Below are 20406 nucleotides of genomic sequence, written 5' to 3' on the forward strand. Positions count from 1 at the left end.
AACCAGTGAAGCAGAACGTGGAACAGCATCTAGAGCTGGTCCTGCTGGGCGCAGTGGCGCGCACCTGTGATCCCAGCACTTTGGGAGGCTGATGTGGTAGGATCGCTTGAGACCAGGAGTGTGAGGTTGCGGTGAGCTATGATCACACCACTGCACTGCAGCCTGGACAACGCAGTGAGACCCTGACTCTATTTAAAAAAGAAAAAAAAGCCAGTTCCTTCCTTATTTTATTCCTTTCTATTCATTCCGCCAGTACTTATGGGGCACCTCTGAGCACCAGGCTCTGTGCTAAGAGTTTTTGCCCCCAGGGCCCAGGCCAGGGGACAGGGACAGGTGAGCAGATAAACAGAGCCAGTGGCAGCAGCAGGAGGAATGTACGATGGAGAGCTTGGCAGGGAAGGACATGCAAGGAAGCAGCCCGCACTGCTGGGTCCACCTCCCCACCATGTTGAGTGTCAGCAAGCCAGAAAGGACAGGCAGACCCTTGTTTGCGACCTGGTTAGTGACCTTGGAAAGGACAGCCGCTACCCAGAGTGCTGGGTGCAGGAGCCAAAGGAAGACAGTGGACTGCTGCAACATGGAGATCTTTAGAGCAAAAGCAAAATAAAGCTAGAACTGGAGGCAGCTGGGGCAGCTGAGGCCATGTGTTCAGCACTAAGGGGTGTGAAGCTTGAACGCTGGGAGAGTTCACACTGGCAGAAGAGAGGTTGGGGCTGCTGCAGGCCGCTGGGCATTGCCCAACAAGACAGAGGGCAGTGGAAAGTGGCCCCAAAGAGAGGCTCCGTTCAGCTGGCAGTGGCGGTTCAAGTGTTGAAGCCGGTGGGCTGTGGGCATCTGCTGGGGAGGGTTAAGTGGGGTGAGGGCCCAGCAGCCCTTTTTGGGGGGTCCCTGGGAAGCACAGAGATCTGAAGAAGCAGCGAGTCGCAGGGCCCATGCAGGGCAAGAGAGAAGTTGCTCCTGTGGGGCCCAAGCTGCAGGATCCGGAAAACTGGGGCTCCCAGGGGGAGAAGTGGGTGTGCAAGGATCATGGCCAGGGAAGGGCCCAGGGGCCTGTGCATGGGGGGAGCCTGGTTGGCTTCGAGAAGATGGAGCTAAAGGCACGTTCTTGGAGGATGTCTAGGCCACTAGTTGGGATGTGAAGACCTGAAAAGCACAGAGCCTGGAAGCCCAGGATGGACAGAAACCTACCCAAGCGGCAGGGCTTTGAAAGCCTTGGGGTGCAATATTCAAAATAGCCACCAGATGGCAATAGAATGCTGTAAATGTTTTCTGGTTTTGGGCCACAGCCTGGGTGGCTGCTTCCTTCTCTGTGTATTGATTTCTTTTTTGAGACAGTCTTGCTGGGTTGCCCAGGCTGGAGTGCAGTGGTGTGATCATAGCTCACTGTAACCTTGAAGTCCCACGCTCAAGCCATCCTTCAACCTCAGCCTCCTGAGTAGTTAGGACCACAGGCTTGCATGACAGTGCCCGACTAATTGTTTATATTTTTTGTAGAGATGGGGTTTCACTCTGTTGCCCAGGCTGGTCTTGAACTCCTGGGCTCAAGGGATCCTCCTGCCTCAGCCTCCCAAATTACTGGGATTACAGGTGTGAGTCACCATGCCTGGCCTATTTGGGGGGGTGGGGGGGACAGAGTCACCAAGGCTGGAGTACAGTGGCAAGATCTTGGCTCACTGCAACCCCCACCTCCCAGGTTGAAGTGATTTTCCTGCCTCAGTCTCCCGAGTAGCTGGTCCTACAGGAGCATGCCACCACACCTGGCTAATTTTTGTATTTTTAGTAGAGACGGGGTTTCACTGTGTTAGCCAGGATGGTCTCAATCTCCTGACCTCATGATCTGCCTGCCTCGACCTTCCAAAGTTCCGGGATTACAGGCGTGAGCCACCACACTGGCCTGGGCCTTCTCTTTTTAAGGGTGTATGTGAGTGTCTGCTCTCATCTTCAACTTCCTCCCTTACCCTAGCCTTGCTCTGTTTCTACCCAGTCACCTCTGCCCATCTCTGATATATTTCTCTCTCCTTTCACCCCTCTTTCTTCCCTCCTCATACTCCACTGACCACTATAGAGAACTGAGTAGTCTAAAAATACATTTTATTTATTTATTTATTTTGAGACAGAGTCTGGCTCTGTCATCCAGGCTGGAGTGCAGTGGTGTGATCTCAGCTCACTACAACATTTACCTCCCAAGTTCAAGCAATTCTCAAGTTAAATTCCTCAGCCTCCCAATATCTGGGAGTACAGGCATGTGCCACCATGCCCGGCCAATTTTTGTATATGTATTAGAGACGGAGTTTCATCATGTTGGCCAGGTTTGTCTTGAATTCCTGATCCTCCTGCCTTGGTCTCTCAAAGTGCTGGGATTACAGGTGTGAGCCACCACACCTGTCCTTAAAAATACATTATATTTAATAATAAAGCCCCAGTCGTCACTTTAAAAAGCATCTATGTAGAACATTTATGTGGAATGATACAGTGAGTTTGTACGAGGGATAGTTTGCCTCTCCTTCTCGATCAGGGCCAGGGACTCAGGTGAGCTTGGGCTGAGATGTCAGGCCCCACAGTGAGTTGGGGGCAAAGCCAGGCTGGGACCGTCCTCTAGGACAGCTCTGTAACTCTGAGACCCTCCAGGCACCTCTCCCTGTACATCTGCACTTCTGAAAATCAAATCTTTTTTTTTTTTTCTTTGAGACAGAGTTTCGCTCTTGTTACCCAGGCTGGAGTGCAATGGCGCAATCTTGGCTCACTGCGACCTCCGCCTCCCGGGTTCAAGCAATTCTCCTGCCTCAGCCTCCTGAGTAGCTGGGATTACAGGCACGCGCCACCATGCCCAGCTAATTTTTGCATTTTTAGTAAAGACAAGGTTTCACTATGTTGATCAAGAAGGTCTCCATCTCTTGACCTCGTGATCCCCCCGCCTCAGCCTCCCAAAATGCTGGGATTATAGGCGTGAGCCACCGCGCCCAGCCCATAAATCAAATCATTTTAAAGGAGCTTGGGTTCATCACTGTTTAAAGGACAGTGTAAATAATTCTGAAGGTGACTCCACCCTGTGATTTGATCTCTTCCTTGGCTGATTGACTTGACAGGACATAGAAAGGTTTTTCTGGGTTCCCAAGCTGATCACCTTGACTTGAGAAGGCTTGTGTTGGGCATCCAGTGCCCACCCCGGGTTAAATTCCCAGCAGAGTACTGCACTAGGCCTGCAGAGCCTGGTGAGGCAAAGCCCAGCCCAGCAAGCACTAGGCAGTGCTGGAGGCAGGCCAAGCCTGGGCCAGCCTGGGAGCCAACTGTGAGGCACGGGGTTGGGTGGCTGCAGGCTTGGGGCCAGGGAAGGAGGGCTGGGCTCTTTGGAGCAGCCTTGAGAGACCTGAAACCAAACAAAACCAGATCGAGGTCTAATGAGAGTTTGGGGCTGCTTTGGGTGCTCCAGGAAATTGATTAAACCAAGTGGACACACACACACCCAGCCCCACCTCACCACAGCCTCTCCTTCAGGGTCAAACGCTGACCACAGACATTTCTCCCCTGACTAGGAGGCCCCTGGATCCAAACTGGGAGCTTGCAACACATTGTTCTCTCCCTTGATGGAATTTTTCAGTGTCTATCCAGAGCTGAAGTGTAATATGTATGTTACTCTGAGAAATTAAATTTCAGGATTCTAATTTCATAATGACCACCAGTCCCCTTTTCTCTCCCTTCTGTAAATCTAAGATTCTGTAAAGGGTGTTGACTTAATGTGATAATTGACAGTAGTTCCAGTTCGCTTTGTTAAATACCCTTTGTAGATACCCTCGTGTCTATTGCAAAATCTCACAAAGGCTTGTTGCCTTTTTTGTGGGGTTAGAACAGGAAAAAGCCACATGGAAAAAAGTATTTCTATGTATGTTGCAGATACTGCGTTATTGTTTAATGTCCTTTGATTTGCTTGGTTTGTTTTATGGATTAGTACAGAAAACAAAGTTCTCTTCCTTGAAAAACTGGTATGTTTTCTTTTTTCTTTTTTTTTCTTTTTTTTTTTTTTGAGACGGAGTTTCGCTCATTACCCAGGCTGGAGTGCAATGGCGCAATCTCAGCTCACCGCAGCCTCTACCTCCTGGGTTCAGGCAATTCTCCTGCTTCAGCCTCCCGAGTAGCTGGGATTACAGGCACGTGCCACCATGCCCAGCTGATTTTTTGTATTTTTAGTAGAGACGGGGTTTCACCATGTTGACCAGGATGGTCTCGATCTCTTGACCTCGTGATCCGCCTGCCTCGGCCTCCCAAAGTGCTGGGATTACAGGCTTGAGCCACTGTGCCCGGCCTGTTTTCTTTGTCAGTTAAGGAGAGTTACGTAACCCATCAAGTTTCCCTTTTTGCCTCGGCCTCCAGGAAACTCCAAGCTAAATGTAATGATCACTCTTGTAATTGTCAGTGTCAACGCCCTCCCCTTCTTCTAATGTTATTCTTTACATTTTCTTATTTTATTATTGTGAGTGTGTGTTTTCTAATTCTAAGCTGTTCCCACTCCTTTTTGAAAGGAGGCAAATCTTCTTCTAAGACTTATCCAGTGAAAAGCTATGAATAAAAATGATCATCAAGCCTACAGGTGCACAGGCTGCTCCAGAGGCTGAGGCCAGAGGACCACTTGAACCAAGGAATCTGAGACCTGGGCTGGGCAACATAGCAAGACCCCATCTCCATTAAAACTTTTTTTTTTTTTTAATTAAAAAAAATAATCTGCAAAGAAGGAGCTTATGTGGGATTCCTTAAAATTGGAGGGTGGCGTGAATTGATTCAAAGACTTGTGCAAAGGGTCATAGGGACGCCTTGAGAAGCAGTATTGGAAAGCCTGTCCCACCTCCTCCCCCAGCTCCAGCCTGGGCTGAGGCACTTTCACCGTGTCTCCTTTCTGGCAGGAGAGAATTTCAGTGTTCAGCAAAAGAAGTCTTGTTTTTATAGGTTTATGAGGATGTTGCCTTGAGGACAGCCAGGACAACTTTGTTCTCACATACATAACCTGCAGGTACAGAAACACCCAGATCTAAATTCTTCCATGGCTGCTTCTGACCTGAAAAAGTTGCTGAACCTCCATGGATTTCAAATGGCCTCCTTGTCCTTAATGAGGGGATGGTAGGCAAGAAAGTTGATGTGGCATCAGAGGTTTATCCCCCTCTAAAGGAGGAGTGGTTTGTACATTTAAACACCAGAGGAGGACTTACAAAGGAAGAATGTGAGTATCTAAAAATGGGACACAGGCAGTCCCGTGTTCTTTGCTGCACTATTCGCAACAGGCAAGATTTGGAAGCAACCCAAGTGTCCATCAGCAGTCAAATAGAGAAAGAAAATGTGGCACATATATACAATGGAGTACTATTCCACCATGAAAAAGAACGAGATCCTGACATTTGAAACCACATGGATGGAAATGGAGGACATTATGTCAAGTGAACTAAGCCAGGCACAGAAGGACAGACTTCACATGTTCTCACTCATTTATGGGAGCTAAAACTTTAAAAATTCACAGAGATAGAGAATAGAAGGATGGGCCAGGCATGGTGGCTCACGCCTGTAATCCAAGCACTTAGGAGGCCAACGTGGGCAGATCACCTGAGGTCGTGAGTTCAAGACCAGCCTGACCAACATGGGGAAACCCCGTCTATAAAAAAAAATTCTTTTTTTAATTAAAAAAAAGAGAATAGAAGGATGGTTAGCAGAGGCTGGGAAGGGGAGAGGGGAGTGAGGAGGAAGTGAGGATGGCTAATGGGTGCCAGAACATAGTTCCATGACTAGATCTCATATTGGATAGCACAACAGGGCGACTGCCGTCAGCAGCAGTTTTATAGTACGTTTATATTTATTACATCTGAAAACAACGGAAAGAGTATAATTGGAACGTTCATAACACAAGAAATGAGAAATGCTTGAGGTGATGGAGGCCTCACTCACCCTGATGTGATTATTACACATTGTATGTCTGTATCTAAATATCTCATGTACCCCACAAGTATACCCACTAGGTACCCATATAAATTTAAAATGAAAAATGTATAAAACAGGCTGGGCGCAGTGGCTCACGCCTGTAATCCCAACACTTTGGGAGGCTGCGGTGGGTGGATCATGAGGTCAAGGTATCAAGACTATCCTGGCTAACATGATGAAACTCCGTTGCTGCTAAAAATACAAAAAAAAAAAAAAAATTAGCTGGGCGTGGTGGCATACACTTGTAGTCCTAGCTATTCAGGAGGCTGAGGCAAGAGAATCGCTTGAATCCAGGAGGCAGAGGTTGCAGTGAACTGAGATTATGCCCTTGCACTCCAGCCTGGGCAATAAGACTGAAACTCTGTCTCAAAAAGTAATTATTAAAAATAAGTAAATTAAAATGTACTTATAAAAAAATAAGTAAATTAAAATGTAGGCTGAGCACTGTGGTTCATGCCTGTAATCCCAGTGCTGAGGCTGAGGTGGGAGAAGCACTTGAGCCCAGGAGTTTGAGACCGGCCTGGGTGACATAGCGAGACCCTATCGCCACAAGTAATTTTTAAACATTAGCTGGGCATGGTGGCACATACCAGTAGTCCCAGCTACTTGGAAGACCGAGGCAGGAAGATTGCTTGAGCCCAGGAGTTTAAGGCTGCAATGAGCTACAATGGCACCACTGCATTCCAGCCTGGGTGACAGAGTGAGACCCTGTCTCTATTTTTAAAAATAATAAAAAGTAAGGCGGGGTGCCGTGGCTCACGCCTGTAATCCCAGCACTTTGGGAGGCTGAGACTGGTGGATCACCTGAGGTCAGGAGTTCGAGACTAGCCTGACCAACATAGTGAAACCCTGTCTCTACTAAAATTACAAAAAATTAGCCACACATGGTGGCGGGCGCCTGTAATCCCAGCTACTCGGGAGGCCGAGGCAGGAGAATCACTTGAACCTGGGAGGTGGAGGTTGCAGTGAGCTGAGATTGCGCCACTGCACTCCAGCCTGAGCATCAAGAGCAGGACTCCATCTCCAAAAATAATAATAAATGTAAATATGTGTATGTTAGAAAAAATACACCTGTCAGCAAAAAGCGGGTAAAGGAGCAATTTTAGTCATAATCAAAGAGATGCAGAATAAGCCAACAATGAAGTTCCTTTTATTTTGGTCAAAGAAATAAGCAAAACAATGTTGTGAACAGCCAGTGCTGGCAGCAATGTGGCGAAGCTGGCTCTCTCACCGGTACACAGGGAAGGCGCCTGCAACCCTTTTGGAAAGCCGTGTGGAAAGTTGCACCGAGAGGTTTCAGAATATCTATAACTTTGACCCAGAAATTCTATTCTAGGACTCTGTGTTATGAAAATAACCCATCGTATGGAAAAAGCTCCTTTCAGAAAGAGCTTCATGGGAGGCTTTTTTTGCTTTTTTTTTTTTTTTTTTTTTTGCATCAAATCCAGCTCCGGCAGGACTGTTTGTATGACTGAGTACAAAGTGGAATCAATACAAGTGCTGGACAGAGGGGAACAATATTCACAACGTGGAATAGGACGTGTTATTAAACATAGTGTTTCTCATGACTGTAGACCGCAGGGAATGCTCAGGACATGATGGCACTTCTCTTGGGTTTTGTTGTTGTTGTTTTTTTTGTGATGGAGTCTTGCTCTGTCGCCATGGCGCGACCTCGGCTCACAGCAGTCTCCACCCGAGGAGTTGGGACTACAGTTGCACACCACCATGCCTGGCTAACTTTTGTATTTTTAGTAGAGACGGGTTTTCACCATGTTGGTCAGCCTCGTCTCAAACTCCGGGTTTCAGGTGATCCACCTGCCTCAGCCTCCCAAAGTGCTGGGATTACAAGCATGAGCCACTGTGCCTGGCCTAGAATATGATATCACTTCATAGAGCAGGATACAGAATTGCGTGTGCACACTAATTCTGCCATGTCTAGGTCTACAGGGGTAGTTACATGTAAATGAGACTTCAAGGAAAGGCAACAAAATGCAGTTGTGATTGTGCTGGGCTGGGAAGAAAACGGTTTCATCTTTGCTTTGATGAGCTCTGTTTTTCAAAATCATCATTATATTTTCTAAGAAAATAATCTTTTTGAAGCAATATAAAAGATTATGAAGAGAGATGAGTTAGCTATTGTTTCATATTTAAGATTCAGACCAGTAAAATTAAGGGAAAAAATGAGATGAACCAGAAGCCAGGCTGGAGCCCTGACCCCAGACACAGCCTCAGTCCTGGCTGATGGGACCTCCAGAGCCCTGGCCTCCACCCAGCATCCTCAAAAGAGCCACTGAGGTCTTGGTGCCGTTTTCAAGACTTCAGAAACGGCCTTGGCACAGCTGGTCCTTCACTGGGAATTATCGGCAATTATTTACATCTGAGATGAATAAAAACCGAAGTGCTGAGATTACAGGTACAGCAGCTCACACTTAGAATCCCAGTACTTCGGGAAGCCAAGGTGGGCTGATTGCTTGAGCCCAGGAGTTTTAGACCATCATAGACAAATAGACCTTATCTCTACAAAAAATACATAAATTTGCCAGGCTGAAGTGGGAGAATCACCGGAGCCTGGGGAGGTCGAGGCTGCAGTGAACCATGATGGCATCACTCCACTGCAGCCTGGTCTCAAAAAGGAAAAAAACCCAAAGCACGCTATTTCCAGAGTTTCTGAGGGGAAGGGCACCAGGTGAGGAATATTCCCACTGATCTGAAGGACAAAATGTCGTTTTTCAACTCCCTAAGCCGCGGTTGCCTATTTCGTAGTTTTTCAGCAAACTGGTAAAAATCATTTCTCATCAAAACAGTGATATTTTCACACTCCCCTGGTGTCTGCAGAAAGAACCTTCCAGAAATGCAGTCATGGGGGACCCATCCAGGCCACCACCGCTTATGGAAGAGCTGAGAAAAAGCCCCACGGGAGCATTTGCTCAGTTTCCCTTAAGCGCCTGGTGGGACTGTAGGTGGAGAGGGCTGGAGGGTGGAAGGGAGGAGGAGGAGGCATTGACTCTGCAGGGACAGAGCCCTCAGACAGACAGGACACTCTGCATTTGTCTTCCCTACAAAGTGGCCTGGGTCCTGCCCACAGGGTCAGGGCCTCTCAAACCTGGCTGTGCGTCAGAATCACCAGGGAAACTTTTCAAACCTAGAGAGACTGAAGCCAGATGCCTCCAGATTCTAATTGTAGGTCCAGGCAGGGGCCCGAGATTTTGAAAATCCACAGGTGATTCCAATGCCTGACAGCATGAGAACAGCTGCAGGAAGTTTCTGGGAATGTTCCGGTGGGTCTAGCTGGGTGTGAGTGGAGATGCCAGGGAGCTTCTTATTACTCGGCGGTGTGGCCAAACACCGTTTTCACTCGACCCAGGCTGGTGCATGTGCCCCTCTGGGGTTCAGGCCTCACGATGCCATCTTTCGGAGAAGTGAGTCACTGCCCCTGAGATCCTAAAATCCCAGCTTCCTAAAGCCCGCTTGGAATCACTGACGGTTCTGGAATACCTTCGGGGCAGCCCTCTCTTCTGTCCCTTCAACTCCCCCCAGGTGTGCCTCAACCTCCCACCACTCCCCAGGCTGCCCCTGCCAAGTCCAAAAGTGGACATGTCCTTGGGAACAAGCAGGTGGGTCCTGGGTGGCGTTCACTCATCCTTTTTTCTGGCTATCAAAGGTGCAGATAATTAATAAGAAGCTGGATCTTAGCAACGTCCAGTCCAAGTGTGGCTCAAAGGATAATATCAAACACGTCCCGGGAGGCGGCAGTGTGAGTACCTTCACACGTCCCGTGCCCCGCACTATGGCTTGGTGTTTTAGGAAGTGGCATGAGTGCATAGACCTGCGAGACACTGCACAGAATAAATCTATCTTGGGCTCTCAGGATCTGGCTGCGCCTCCCAGGTGAATGTGGCCCAGCTCCCCACATTCCCCCACACGTCCACTGTTCCCAGAAGCCCCTTCCTCATGTTCTGGGAGGGGGTGTATCCCAGCATTTCTGGGTGCCCCAGGCTGCATGGGCAGAATAGGACAGATGACCGACCCTCTCTCCAGCCCCTGCCTGGGAAGCTGAGAACCATCAAGGTGTCTCTCCACTCCCGCCCACCCTATTCCCAAGAACCCCAATTGGAAGTTGGGCTGAAGGTGGTGGCACCTGAGCCTGGGCTGCCGCCGCCTCCCCAATTCCTGGACAGTTTCACATTGAGTGGCTCCACTGTGGACAGGTGGCCTGTTTGTTCTGATGAGGGGACACTAAAGGCTTATGTCCTACTCAGCTGTGCCTCCTGCATGTCAAGGGAGGAGCCATGTGTTCAGCCTGCACCATCCTCAGGTAGAGATTCCAGATGCAGAGAGCCAGACCAAAGTGTGACATGTCCCTCTGCCCTGCATTGAGGTTTGGCAGACAAATGCTGGTTTTGGCCCTTTTAAATTTGGCAGCCTCTGACCAGGAGCAGTGGCTCACGCCTGTAATCCCCGCACTTTGGGAGACCAAGGCGGGAGGTTCTCTTGAGCCCAGGAGTTCAAGATCAGCCTGGGAAACATAGTGAGGCCCCGTCTCTACAAAAAATTAAAAATTAGCCAGGTGTGGTGGCACACACCTATAGTCCCAGCTACTTGGGAGGCTGAGGTGGGAGGATCACCTGAGTCCAGGAGGTGGAGTTTGCAATGAGCCATGATCACGCCACTGCACTTCAGCCTGGGAACAGAGTAAGACTCTGTCTCAAAAAACAATAATTTTAAAATAACTAGATTTAGCCTCTTCTACACGTCCCCGGGGACTCCATGTCCTCTGTGGAGTGTCTCCTGGAAATCGGGACTCAGATCCTCAAGGTCCACTGACTGTCCTCTGGCTGGTCCATGTCCACTGGGCCCCTGAGGGTCCTCTCCCACCAGCTCTCTTGGTCAGCTATAAGCAAACTTTTAATGCCCTGGGGAGCTGGAGGTATGAGACCCGCAGGGTCCACCCCAAGGAAGGCATTTTTTGAGAGCAACCACCTGGTCCTGCCAGGAGTACCAGGAGACTGCTGTGGCCCTGGGGCAGGCTCTCGCCAGAAAACGCCTGGCCTGGGCCAGCTCCTGTATTTAGCCCGGAGGGTTTATTCTTGCAGTGAGCTGCTGCCTCCTGCCCCGAGCACTTGGATCCCGGCTTCTGCCCCTCAGGCCCCTTGAGTCCCACAGTAGCAAGCGCTTGCCCTGCGGCTGCTGCATGGGCTTGACTAACGCTTCTTCACCGGTGTCTGCTAAGTGTCTCTTCTGTCTCCGCGCCTGCTCTCCTGTCCCCCCAGTTTGTCTGGTGTGAGGGGACCGAAGAGGTGTGTGCCGCCCCCACCCCTGCCCCGGCCCTTGTTCTTGGGGTTGCCGTTTTGGCTGTTTGAGTTTTGATCCTGGTTCTCTGGCTTCTTTGAAGTGGGCTCAGCCTGAGGAAGGAGGCCACGCGATTTCTGGTTGAGGTTGAGTCCGATGGACTGGTGGAGGTTGTGCTGCTGAGGCAGAGCTGGGGGAGAGAGCACACGGGCTGTGTGGCCAACCCCTCTGCTAGCCGATGCCCAAAGACGCTGCAGTGCCCAGGACATCTGGGACCTCCTTGGGGGCCCTCTCGTGTGTCCTGTGCTATGCTTGTCTGCAGGCTAGCCTGTGACCTGGCAGAGAGCCAATAGATGTCCCAGGTTGAGCACCGCCCTCTGAGCACCTTCACAGGAAGCCCTTCTAATGAGAAGAGATGCCAGCCCCCGACGTCTGGGAGGGCACTGGATCCCCTGCCTGGGCCCTATCCTCTCTTCAGCCCGGGGGCCACTTTCCAGCCGGCCAGCCCTGCTTGTTCTCCATCTGGGGCCCTTCTGCCCCCCTGGCTGGGCCCTGGAAACGCTGCAGGGCCTGCTGTCCTCCCTCCCTGGGCATCCTGACCACTGTCCTGGTTCCCACTGCCATCCACTCCTCTCTTTTCTGGCCATTCCCTGGTCCTTGTCCCAGCTCCCCTCCCCCTCTCTCACAAGTTTCCTCCCCGAGGCCAGAGGGAAGAGGGAAAGAGGCCTTGGTCATACCAGCATATCCTCCCATGCCCTCGGCCCTGGTCCACCCTGTTGGCACCAGCCTCAGCGACCAGCTCTCTCCACCCCAGGCGCCTGCCATCCATCCTCCCCACCCTCCCATGTCCTTGCCTCAGACACACCAGCTGCAGCCATTTCTGCCCTAGTTAACTCCCCATCCATAAAGAGCAGATTCCAGCTGACATTAGCTAAAATAATTTGGGATGGTTCCAGTTTAGACCCAAGTAGAAGTAGAAACCACCCCCCACCTTGATTTTTGGTGGCCTTGATAAACCCATCTCCAGCCACAAAGCCAGCTGTCTCCCAGGGAAGCTCCAGGGCAGGGTTCCTCGGGAGTCAACTGGTTAGGTAGGAGGTGGCTGCCGCCTTGCCCCTTCAGGTGATCCCACGAAAGGCCAATGCTGGAGGCCCTGGGGACTTCAGGAATGTCAGTCAGTGACCCGCTCCCTAGGCCCCCCGAACAGCCATGGCTTCATAGAGGCCTGCCTCCTGGGGACCTGTCTGCCACTGCAGAGTCCCCACGAGGTGCGCGCCCCCCCCCAGCTGGTTCTTGGGCTGAGATCAGCCAGCAGTTCAGGGCGGTGATCCCCAAGGGAGTGGTGCCCTGAAGCTCACAGGCCTCCCCCTGTGTGTCTGCGTCCACTCAAGCTTGCTGAGACGCTACATCTGTTGATTTCCACTGTGCCTGTCTACCCTGTTGGTGTCACTTTGCTCCTGTTGGTAAAGATGGAACAGACCAGGGCACTGGCGCCCACTGGCTCTCACACCTGAGCTGCTGAATTCTGCTAGGTCCTGCTTGCTCTAGTGCTTGTTTTTGCTCTAGTGCTTTCCAGGGTCCGTGGAAGCTTTTCCTGGAATAAAGCCCACCCATTGGCCCTAGCTGTGCCTCCCCTCTTCGAGGCCCAGCAGATACTGCACTCCTGCCTTTCCAGCAGGATTTTTCAGATGCTGTGCATACTCATCATAGCGATCACTTTTTTCTTCATGTCTGATTGTGATCTGTCAATTTCATGTCAGGCAAGGGAGTGACTTTTTTACACTTAAAAGTTTGCTAAACAAATGTCTGGGCCTTGCACAATGATGACGGGTCCCTGTTTTTCGCAGAGACTCTTTTGTTCTGCAGGGATTGAAGACGCTCCAATCCCACAGTCCTTTGTGAAGACCCAGCTCCCCTGGGGCAGGGTTGGCAGAATTTCGACAACACATTTTTCTACCCTGACTAGGGCATGCTCCTCATGGCAGCTGGGAACCACTGTGCGAGCAGGGCCTGGGCTTCCACAGCTGTTTCTCATTGTCTTACACCCTTAATAAAATAATCCCATTTTCTCCTCTTTGTCTCTCTGTCTTCCTGTCTGTCTCTTCTCGCTCCTCCTTTCTCATCTCCAGGTGCAAATAGTCTACAAACCAGTTGACCTGAGCAAGGTGACCTCCAAGTGTGGCTCATTAGGCAATATCCATCATAAACCAGGTAGCCCTTGTGGAAGGCGAGGGTTGGGACGGGAAGGTGCGGTGGGACGGGGGAGCGCTGGAGGGGCTTGAACTGTCTCAGACTTGCGGTTGGGTAGACCATCAAGGAGAGTGTTTGTTTTATTTATTTATTTTGAGATGAAGTTTGACTCTTGTCACCCAGGCTGGAGTGCAATGGCATAATCTCAGCTCACTACAGCCTCCACCTCCTGGGTTCAAGTGATTATCCTGCCTCAGCCTCCCAAGTAGCTGGGATTACAGGTGTGTCACCACGTCTGGCTAATTTTTGTAGTTTTAGTAGAGACGGGGTTTCGTCATGTTGGCCAGGCTGGTCTCGATCTCCTGACCTTGTGATCCACCCGCCTCAGCCTCCCAAAGTGCTGGGATTATAGGCATGAGCCACCACGCCCAGCCCAAGGACAATGTTGAGGGTGATCTTGTGGGAGCCCAGCATGCATGGCGGCTCCAGCTCACTCCTGCGCAGACCATGCTGGCCAAGACAAGGTGAGGCAGGAGTTAAGTGAAATAAGCCAGGTACAGAAAGACAGCACATGTTCTCACTTATTTGTGGGATCTAAACATCAAAACAGTTGAACTCTTGGAAATAGAGAATAGGAGGATGGCTACCAGAGGCTGGGAAGAAGGGAAGGGAGGGGATGGTGGGGACGGTTAATGGGTACAAAAGAAAAGTAAGACCTAGTATTTGATACTACAACAGGGTGACTATAGTCAATAATTATTTAACTGTACATGTAAAAATAACCAAAAGATGGCCAGATGTGGTGGCTCACCCCTGTAATCCCAGCACTTTGCAAGGCTAAGATGGATGTTTAAGACCCACCTCATGGGTCACACCAACATGGTGAAACCCCATCTCTACAAAAATTATAAAAATTCTCCGGGTGGCAGGCACCTGTAGTCCCAGCTACTGGGGAGGCTGAGGCAGGAGATTCACTTGAACCCAGGAGGTAGAGGTTGCAGTGAGCCAAGATCTTGCCACTGTACTCCAGCCTGGGCTACAGACTGAAACTCCATCTCAAAAATAAAAACAACTAAAAGAATATAAATAGGCTGTTTGTAACACAAAGAACAAATGTTTGAGGGGATAGATAGCCCATTTTCTGTGATGTGACTATTGCACATCGTGTGTCTCTATCAAAGTATCTCATGAACCACATATATACATATACCTACTATGTACCCACAAAAATTTTAAAAATTTAAGGTGAAAAGGTAGGCAAAATGCTGGCCTATGCCCTAACCCGTGGTTCTCCCAGCAAGCTGTCCACAGGGCCTCTCAGGCTTGAGGTACAGCTGTGTGGACGGATGAGCTTGGTCCTCAGCCAACATGGGGGACACTTCACCATCAGCAGCAGCTGCAGCACAGGAACCTTGGGCCACTGCCATGTCCCCTCTGTGACTTTGTTTAAACAGAAAATGATGCTCTGGGCAGGCGAGGTGGCTCACGCCTATAATCCCAGCATCTTGGGAGGCCGAGGTGGGTGGATCGCCGGAGGTCAGGAGTTCGAGATTAGCCTGGCCAACATGGTGAAACTCCATCTCTACTAAAAATACAAAAATTAACCAGGTGTGGTGGTGGGTGCCTGTAGTCCCAGCTACTCGGGAGGCTGAGGCAGGAGAATCACTTGAACCCAGGAGACGGAGGCTACAGGGAACTGAGACTGTGCCACTGCACTCCAGCCTGGGTGGAGAGTGAGACACCATCTCAAAAAAAAAAAAAAAAAAAAGAAAATGATGCTACTGGAGCCATGTTTACTCCCCTCCCCCCAACACTGTGTAGAAATCTAGAACTTGCTCTGCAGTAATGGAAACACTCTGTACCTGTGCTGTCCAGGACAGTAATCACTAACCCCATGTGGCTATCAGGCCCTTGAAACATGGCGGGTGCAGTTGAGAAAGAGTGGCTACCATATTGGACACACAGTTACAGATTCGGTCACCCACCTGAGAATCCAGAGCAGGGACTTCTGCCTGAGGCCCTATTCAGGGGCTGGTTTTTACTTGAATCCTTACTGTGGGAAGAGAAGCTCAGTCTAGAACGTGTCTCATTATTTTCTGGACCCCTTGGACACTTTGTGGGAAGTTTAGTCTCCCAGTGAAAAGTATTCCACAACTGGTGCCACTACCCTAGCTGTGAGAGCAGCTGGGAGCTGCTTTCTTCGTCTTTTCCCAGAAGGTCCTGTGGACTATCTCTTCCTCATGCCTTGTCCATGCTTGGGCATGGGGTCAAGGGTCAGCAGGGAGGAAGGGTCCTTATTAATTAATTTATTTAGAGATGGAGTCTTGCTCTGTTCCCAGGCTGGAGTGCAATGGTATGATCTCAGCTCACTGCAACCTCCACCTCCTGGGTCCAAGCAATTCTCCTGTTTCAGCCTCCCGAGTAGCTGGGATTATAGGCACCCACCACCATGCCTGGCTAATTTTTGTATTTTTTTAGTAGAGATTTCACCATGTTGGCCAGGCGGGTCCTCAACTGCTGACCTCAGATGATCTGCCCACCTCAGGCTCCCAACATGTAGCACCCAGCCTAATTTTTGTATTTTTAGTAGAGATGGGGTTTCACCATGTTGGTCAAGCTGGTCTCAAACTCCTGACCTCAGGTGAGCCACATGCCTAGGCCTCCCAAAGTGCTGGGATTACAGGCTTGAGCCACCATGCCCCGCCTTGTTTAGTGTGCATTTTGACATTCAATTTAATTCCAAGGTCTTGTGGGGCTGTGTGTTTTATAGGATGTTGATAAAGAAAAACTTCATTTACCAGAAGCCGACTGATGTATAATTTAGAATAACTTCTCCTGGGCTGAGCTGTCATTTACCTTTGCAGTATCTCAAGAGGGAGAGTTTACAGTGTAAATATTTGATGCACACTTTGATTAGACAGGAGCAAACTGTTTTCAAGCACTTTGCAAGGACTTGTATCCAAACACCATTCTAAAGGAGAGTCTTATCCACTCCTAAAGGCTGATCTCTATTTGGAACCACTTTCTTGGCCCTGGTTCAAGTCCTGCTGCAAACCTGAAAGTCCCATCATTGTCGTCTTCTCCCCTCCAGAGCAGCGGCACCTCATCTAACTTTTGCTGTGCCCCTGCAGCCCCTGGCACTTTGCCCTGTAGACTGCAGTCCTCATATAATGGATGCTAAGTCCACGAAACCATAAAAGATGATGGCAAGACGCTCTTGTGTTGTGTTCCAGGAGGTGGCCAGGTGGAAGTAAAATCTGAGAAGCTGGACTTCAAGGACAGAGTCCAGTCGAAGATCGGGTCTCTGGACAATATCACCCATGTCCCTGGTGGAGGGAATAAAAAGGTAAAGGGGGCAGGGCGGATTGGAGGCATCAATCACGTCGAGTGGACAAAGGCTGGTCCAGTTGGAGGAATCAGGCTTCTGTGTTGACTGGCTGGATGTGGGCTCGTAGCAGCATCCAGTGGGTCTCGACTGCCCATCTCAATCACCTGGGAGCTTTAGCACATCACATACCTGGTCAACCTGGAGTGGCTGACCAATTGGTCTCAGGTGCAGCTCGCTTGCTGGAGTGTTATTTATTTATTTATTTATTTATTCATTCATTCATTCATTCATTCTTGAGATGGAGTCTCACTCTGTCACCCTGGGTGGAGTGCAGTGGCACAATCTTGGCTCACTGCAACCGCTGCCTCTCCAGTTCAAGCAATTCTTCTGCCTCAGCCTCCCTAGTAGCTGGGACTACAGGCATGCACCATCATGCCCAGCTAATTTTTGTATTTTTAGTAGAGACAGGGCTTCACCATGTTGACCAGGATGGTCTTGATCTTTTGACCTCATGATCCTCCCACCTCAGCCTCCCAAAGTGCTGGGATTATAGGCGTGAGCCACTGTGCCTGGTCTGTTTTTATTTATTTTTATGTATTTGAAGCAGGGTCTCTGTATTAGTCTGCTCTCATGCTGCTAACGAAGACATACCCAAGACCTGGTAATTTTTTTTTTCTTGAGACAGAGTTTCACTCTTGTTGCCCAGGCTGGAGTACAATGGCTTGATCTTGGCTCACCACAACCTCTGCCTCCTGGATTCAAGAGATTCTCTTGCTTCAACCTCCCAAGTAACTGGGATTGCAGGCATGCACTACCAGACCTGGCTAATTTTGTATTTTTAGTAGAGATGGGGTTTCTTTATGTTGGTCAGGCTGGTCTCTAACTCCCGACCTCAGGTGATCTGCCCACCTCAGCCTCCCAAAGTGCTGGGATTACAGGTGTGAGCCACTGCGCCTGAATAGACTGGGTAATTTATAAAGGAAAAAGGTTTAATGGACTCATGGTTCCACATGGCTGAGGGGGCCTCACAATCATGGCGGAAGGCAAAGGAGAAGCAAAGGCACGTCTTACATGGTGGCAGGCAAGGGAGTGTGTGCAGGGGAACTGCCCTTTATAAAACCATTAGACCTCATGAGACTTATTCACTATCATGTGAACAGCATGGGAAAACCCACGCCCACTGGGTGTTACTTCCCACTGGGTCCCTCCCATGACACGTGGAATTATGGGAGCTACAATTCAAGATTTGGGTGGGGATACAGCCAAACCATATCTGTATCATTCTGTTGGCCAGGCTGGAGTGCATGGCATGATCTCAGCTCACTGCAGCCTTTGCCGCCCTGGCTCCGGTGATCCTCCCACCTTAGCCTCCCGAGTAGCTGGAACTATAGGCATCTGCCACTATGTCTGGCTAAATGTTTTGTATTTCCTGTGGAGATAGGGTTTCAACATGTTGCCCAGGCTGGTCTTGAACTCCTGAGCTCAAGTGATATGCCCATCTCAGCCTCCCAAGATGCTGGGATTATAAGTGTGAGCCACTGTGCTCAACCTGTTGCTGGAGTTTTTAAAGCTCCCAGGTGATTCTTTAATGCAGTCAAAAGTGAGAACCGGCTGGGCACAGTGCCTTGGGAGGTCAAGGCGGGCAGATAGTTCAAGACCAGCCTGCCCAACATGGTAAAACCCCATCTTTACTAAAAATACAAAAACCAGCTGGGTGTGATAGTACACACCTGTAATCCCAGCTACTCAGGAGGCTGAAGCATGAGAATCGCTTGAACCTGGGAGGAGGAGGTTGCAGTGAGCCTAGATCATGCCACTAAACTCCAGCCTGGGCAACAGAGTGAGACTCCATCTCAAAAAAAAAAAAGAACCACTGTCCTAGGCCCTGATGTTTGCAGGCAACTAAAAAAGGAAGTGGACATCCCCAGTCAGCTGTGGTGCGCCACGAACAAGTCATGGGAATATAACCTAATTTTCTAAATGGGTTACTAGGTACTTAGAGCAAAACCGTGATGCTGAAATCCTGAGTTCAGCAAAGGCTCTGCCTTTCTATTGTGGAAGTGTCCACACGAGGCTGCTGGGCCTTGGTGTCCCCAGTAGTCTCCCATCTCCAGGTCTTGCTGTGGGTGTCCATGTGCGGTGAGGGTGTGTGTGACACTGGGCGAGCTCTGTCTGGGCCTGGCACAGGATGTGGTCTGGCAGCTGCTGCTTCTCTGAGGAAGTGCGGCCCAAGCACCCTCTGGGGTTTCCTGCCTATACCCAGCCTGAAGTGCTGGGAGTGGCTCACTTTCTTCTAACCTTCAGGATCTCCCAGCAGCTGACTGGGAATTGGTAAAGGGAAAAGGGATTCTATTAGTCTGTTTTCACGCAGCTGATGAAGACATACCCGACACTGGGCAATTTACAAAAGAAAGGGTTCTGATGGACTCACAGTTCCACACAGCTAGCGAGGCCTCACAATCGTTGGGGAAAATGAAAGGCGTGTCTCATGTGGTGGCAGACAAGAGAAGGGAGCTTGTGCGGGGAACTCCCTTTATAAAACCATCAGATCTCGGAAGACACTGCCACAAGAATAGAACAGGAAAGACCCACCCCCATGATTCAATTATCTCCCACTGGGTCCCTCCCACAACATGTAGGAACTATGGGAACTACAATTCAAGATGAGATTTGGGTGGGGACGCAGCCACACCATAGCAAGGATGTCCCAGAAAGGGTGTAGGGTCTGAAACCCAACTCGACGTGAGCAAGTATGCTTCTCAAGGTGGCCCAGTTGGGTGGAAGTGGCAGCCAGGCCATCGTTCCACCAGGCCACTGGAGTGGCAGCTGAGCCCCCTGCCCTGGCTAGTCCCCACCCTCCCCTCTTGCCTTCTTGCCAATGCATCTGGTTCTGAACAGATGGGCGCTCCCATCTTGTGTTTATGATAAATATCTAACTGGGCGCTCCCATCTTGTGTTTATGATAAATATCTAACAATGTAGTTTTGTGAGAAGCGTTTGCTGATACAGCCTTCCAGCAGATGCTGCAAATTGTGGCCTGGGGCAGACCTCACCTCCAGACAGGCCCCGAGGCAGGAGAGGGCACTGGCCTGTAGCTGGCCACAAGCTCTCAGGTCATGCCTATGCCAACACAGGGGATACTTTTCAGCGCCTGGCTCGCTATGCAAAATGAGACACGAAGATGGACCAGGAGGCTGCCTGCCTCAAGGGATGAGGGCTGGGCCCAGTTATCTGGGGAAGCAGTAAGATTCTCTGCTTTTCCATCACCCAGGCCTCCCCTGGTCTAAGGCAGGACCTCCTAGCCTCGGGGCACTTTAAAGATACCTCAGGCGGGGCGCGGTGGCTCAAGCCTGTAATCCCAGCACTTTGGGAGGCCTAGGCGGGTGGATCACAAGGTCAAGAGATCGAGACCATCCTAGTCAACATGGTGAAACCCCGTCTCTACTAAAAAATATACAAAAAATTAGCTGGGCATAGTGGCACATGCCTGTAATCCCAGCTACTCAGGAGGCTGAGGCAGGCGAATTGCCTGAACCCAGGAGGCGGAGGTTGCCATGAGCCGAGATCGCGCCATTGCACTCCAGCCTGGGTAACAAGCATGAAACTTCGTCTCAAAAAAAAAAAAAAAAAGATACCTCAAT

General features: G+C 50.2%; 1 protein-coding gene across 21 annotated transcripts in view; it reads left to right on the top strand.

Annotated features, from left to right (window-relative positions):
• The window catches only part of MAPT (microtubule associated protein tau), a 130956-nt gene that overhangs the window by 104381 nt on the left and 6169 nt on the right, over positions 1–20406 (top strand). For 14 of the 21 annotated variants that reach the window (XM_035300255.3, XM_035300262.3, XM_035300265.3 and 11 more), the window contains 3 exons: positions 9620–9712; positions 13377–13458; positions 16671–16783. In XM_035300255.3, the coding sequence (XP_035156146.3) occupies positions 9620–9712; positions 13377–13458; positions 16671–16783 (288 nt within the window). The remainder of the gene's footprint in view (positions 1–9619; positions 9713–13376; positions 13459–16670; positions 16784–20406) is intronic. The other 7 variants (XM_035300260.3, XM_035300263.3, XM_035300267.3 and 4 more) reach the window with 1 other exon arrangement.

This window comes from Callithrix jacchus, chromosome 5 (assembly GCF_049354715.1).
Source record: "Callithrix jacchus isolate 240 chromosome 5, calJac240_pri, whole genome shotgun sequence".
Classification (NCBI taxonomy): Eukaryota; Metazoa; Chordata; class Mammalia; order Primates; family Cebidae; genus Callithrix; species Callithrix jacchus.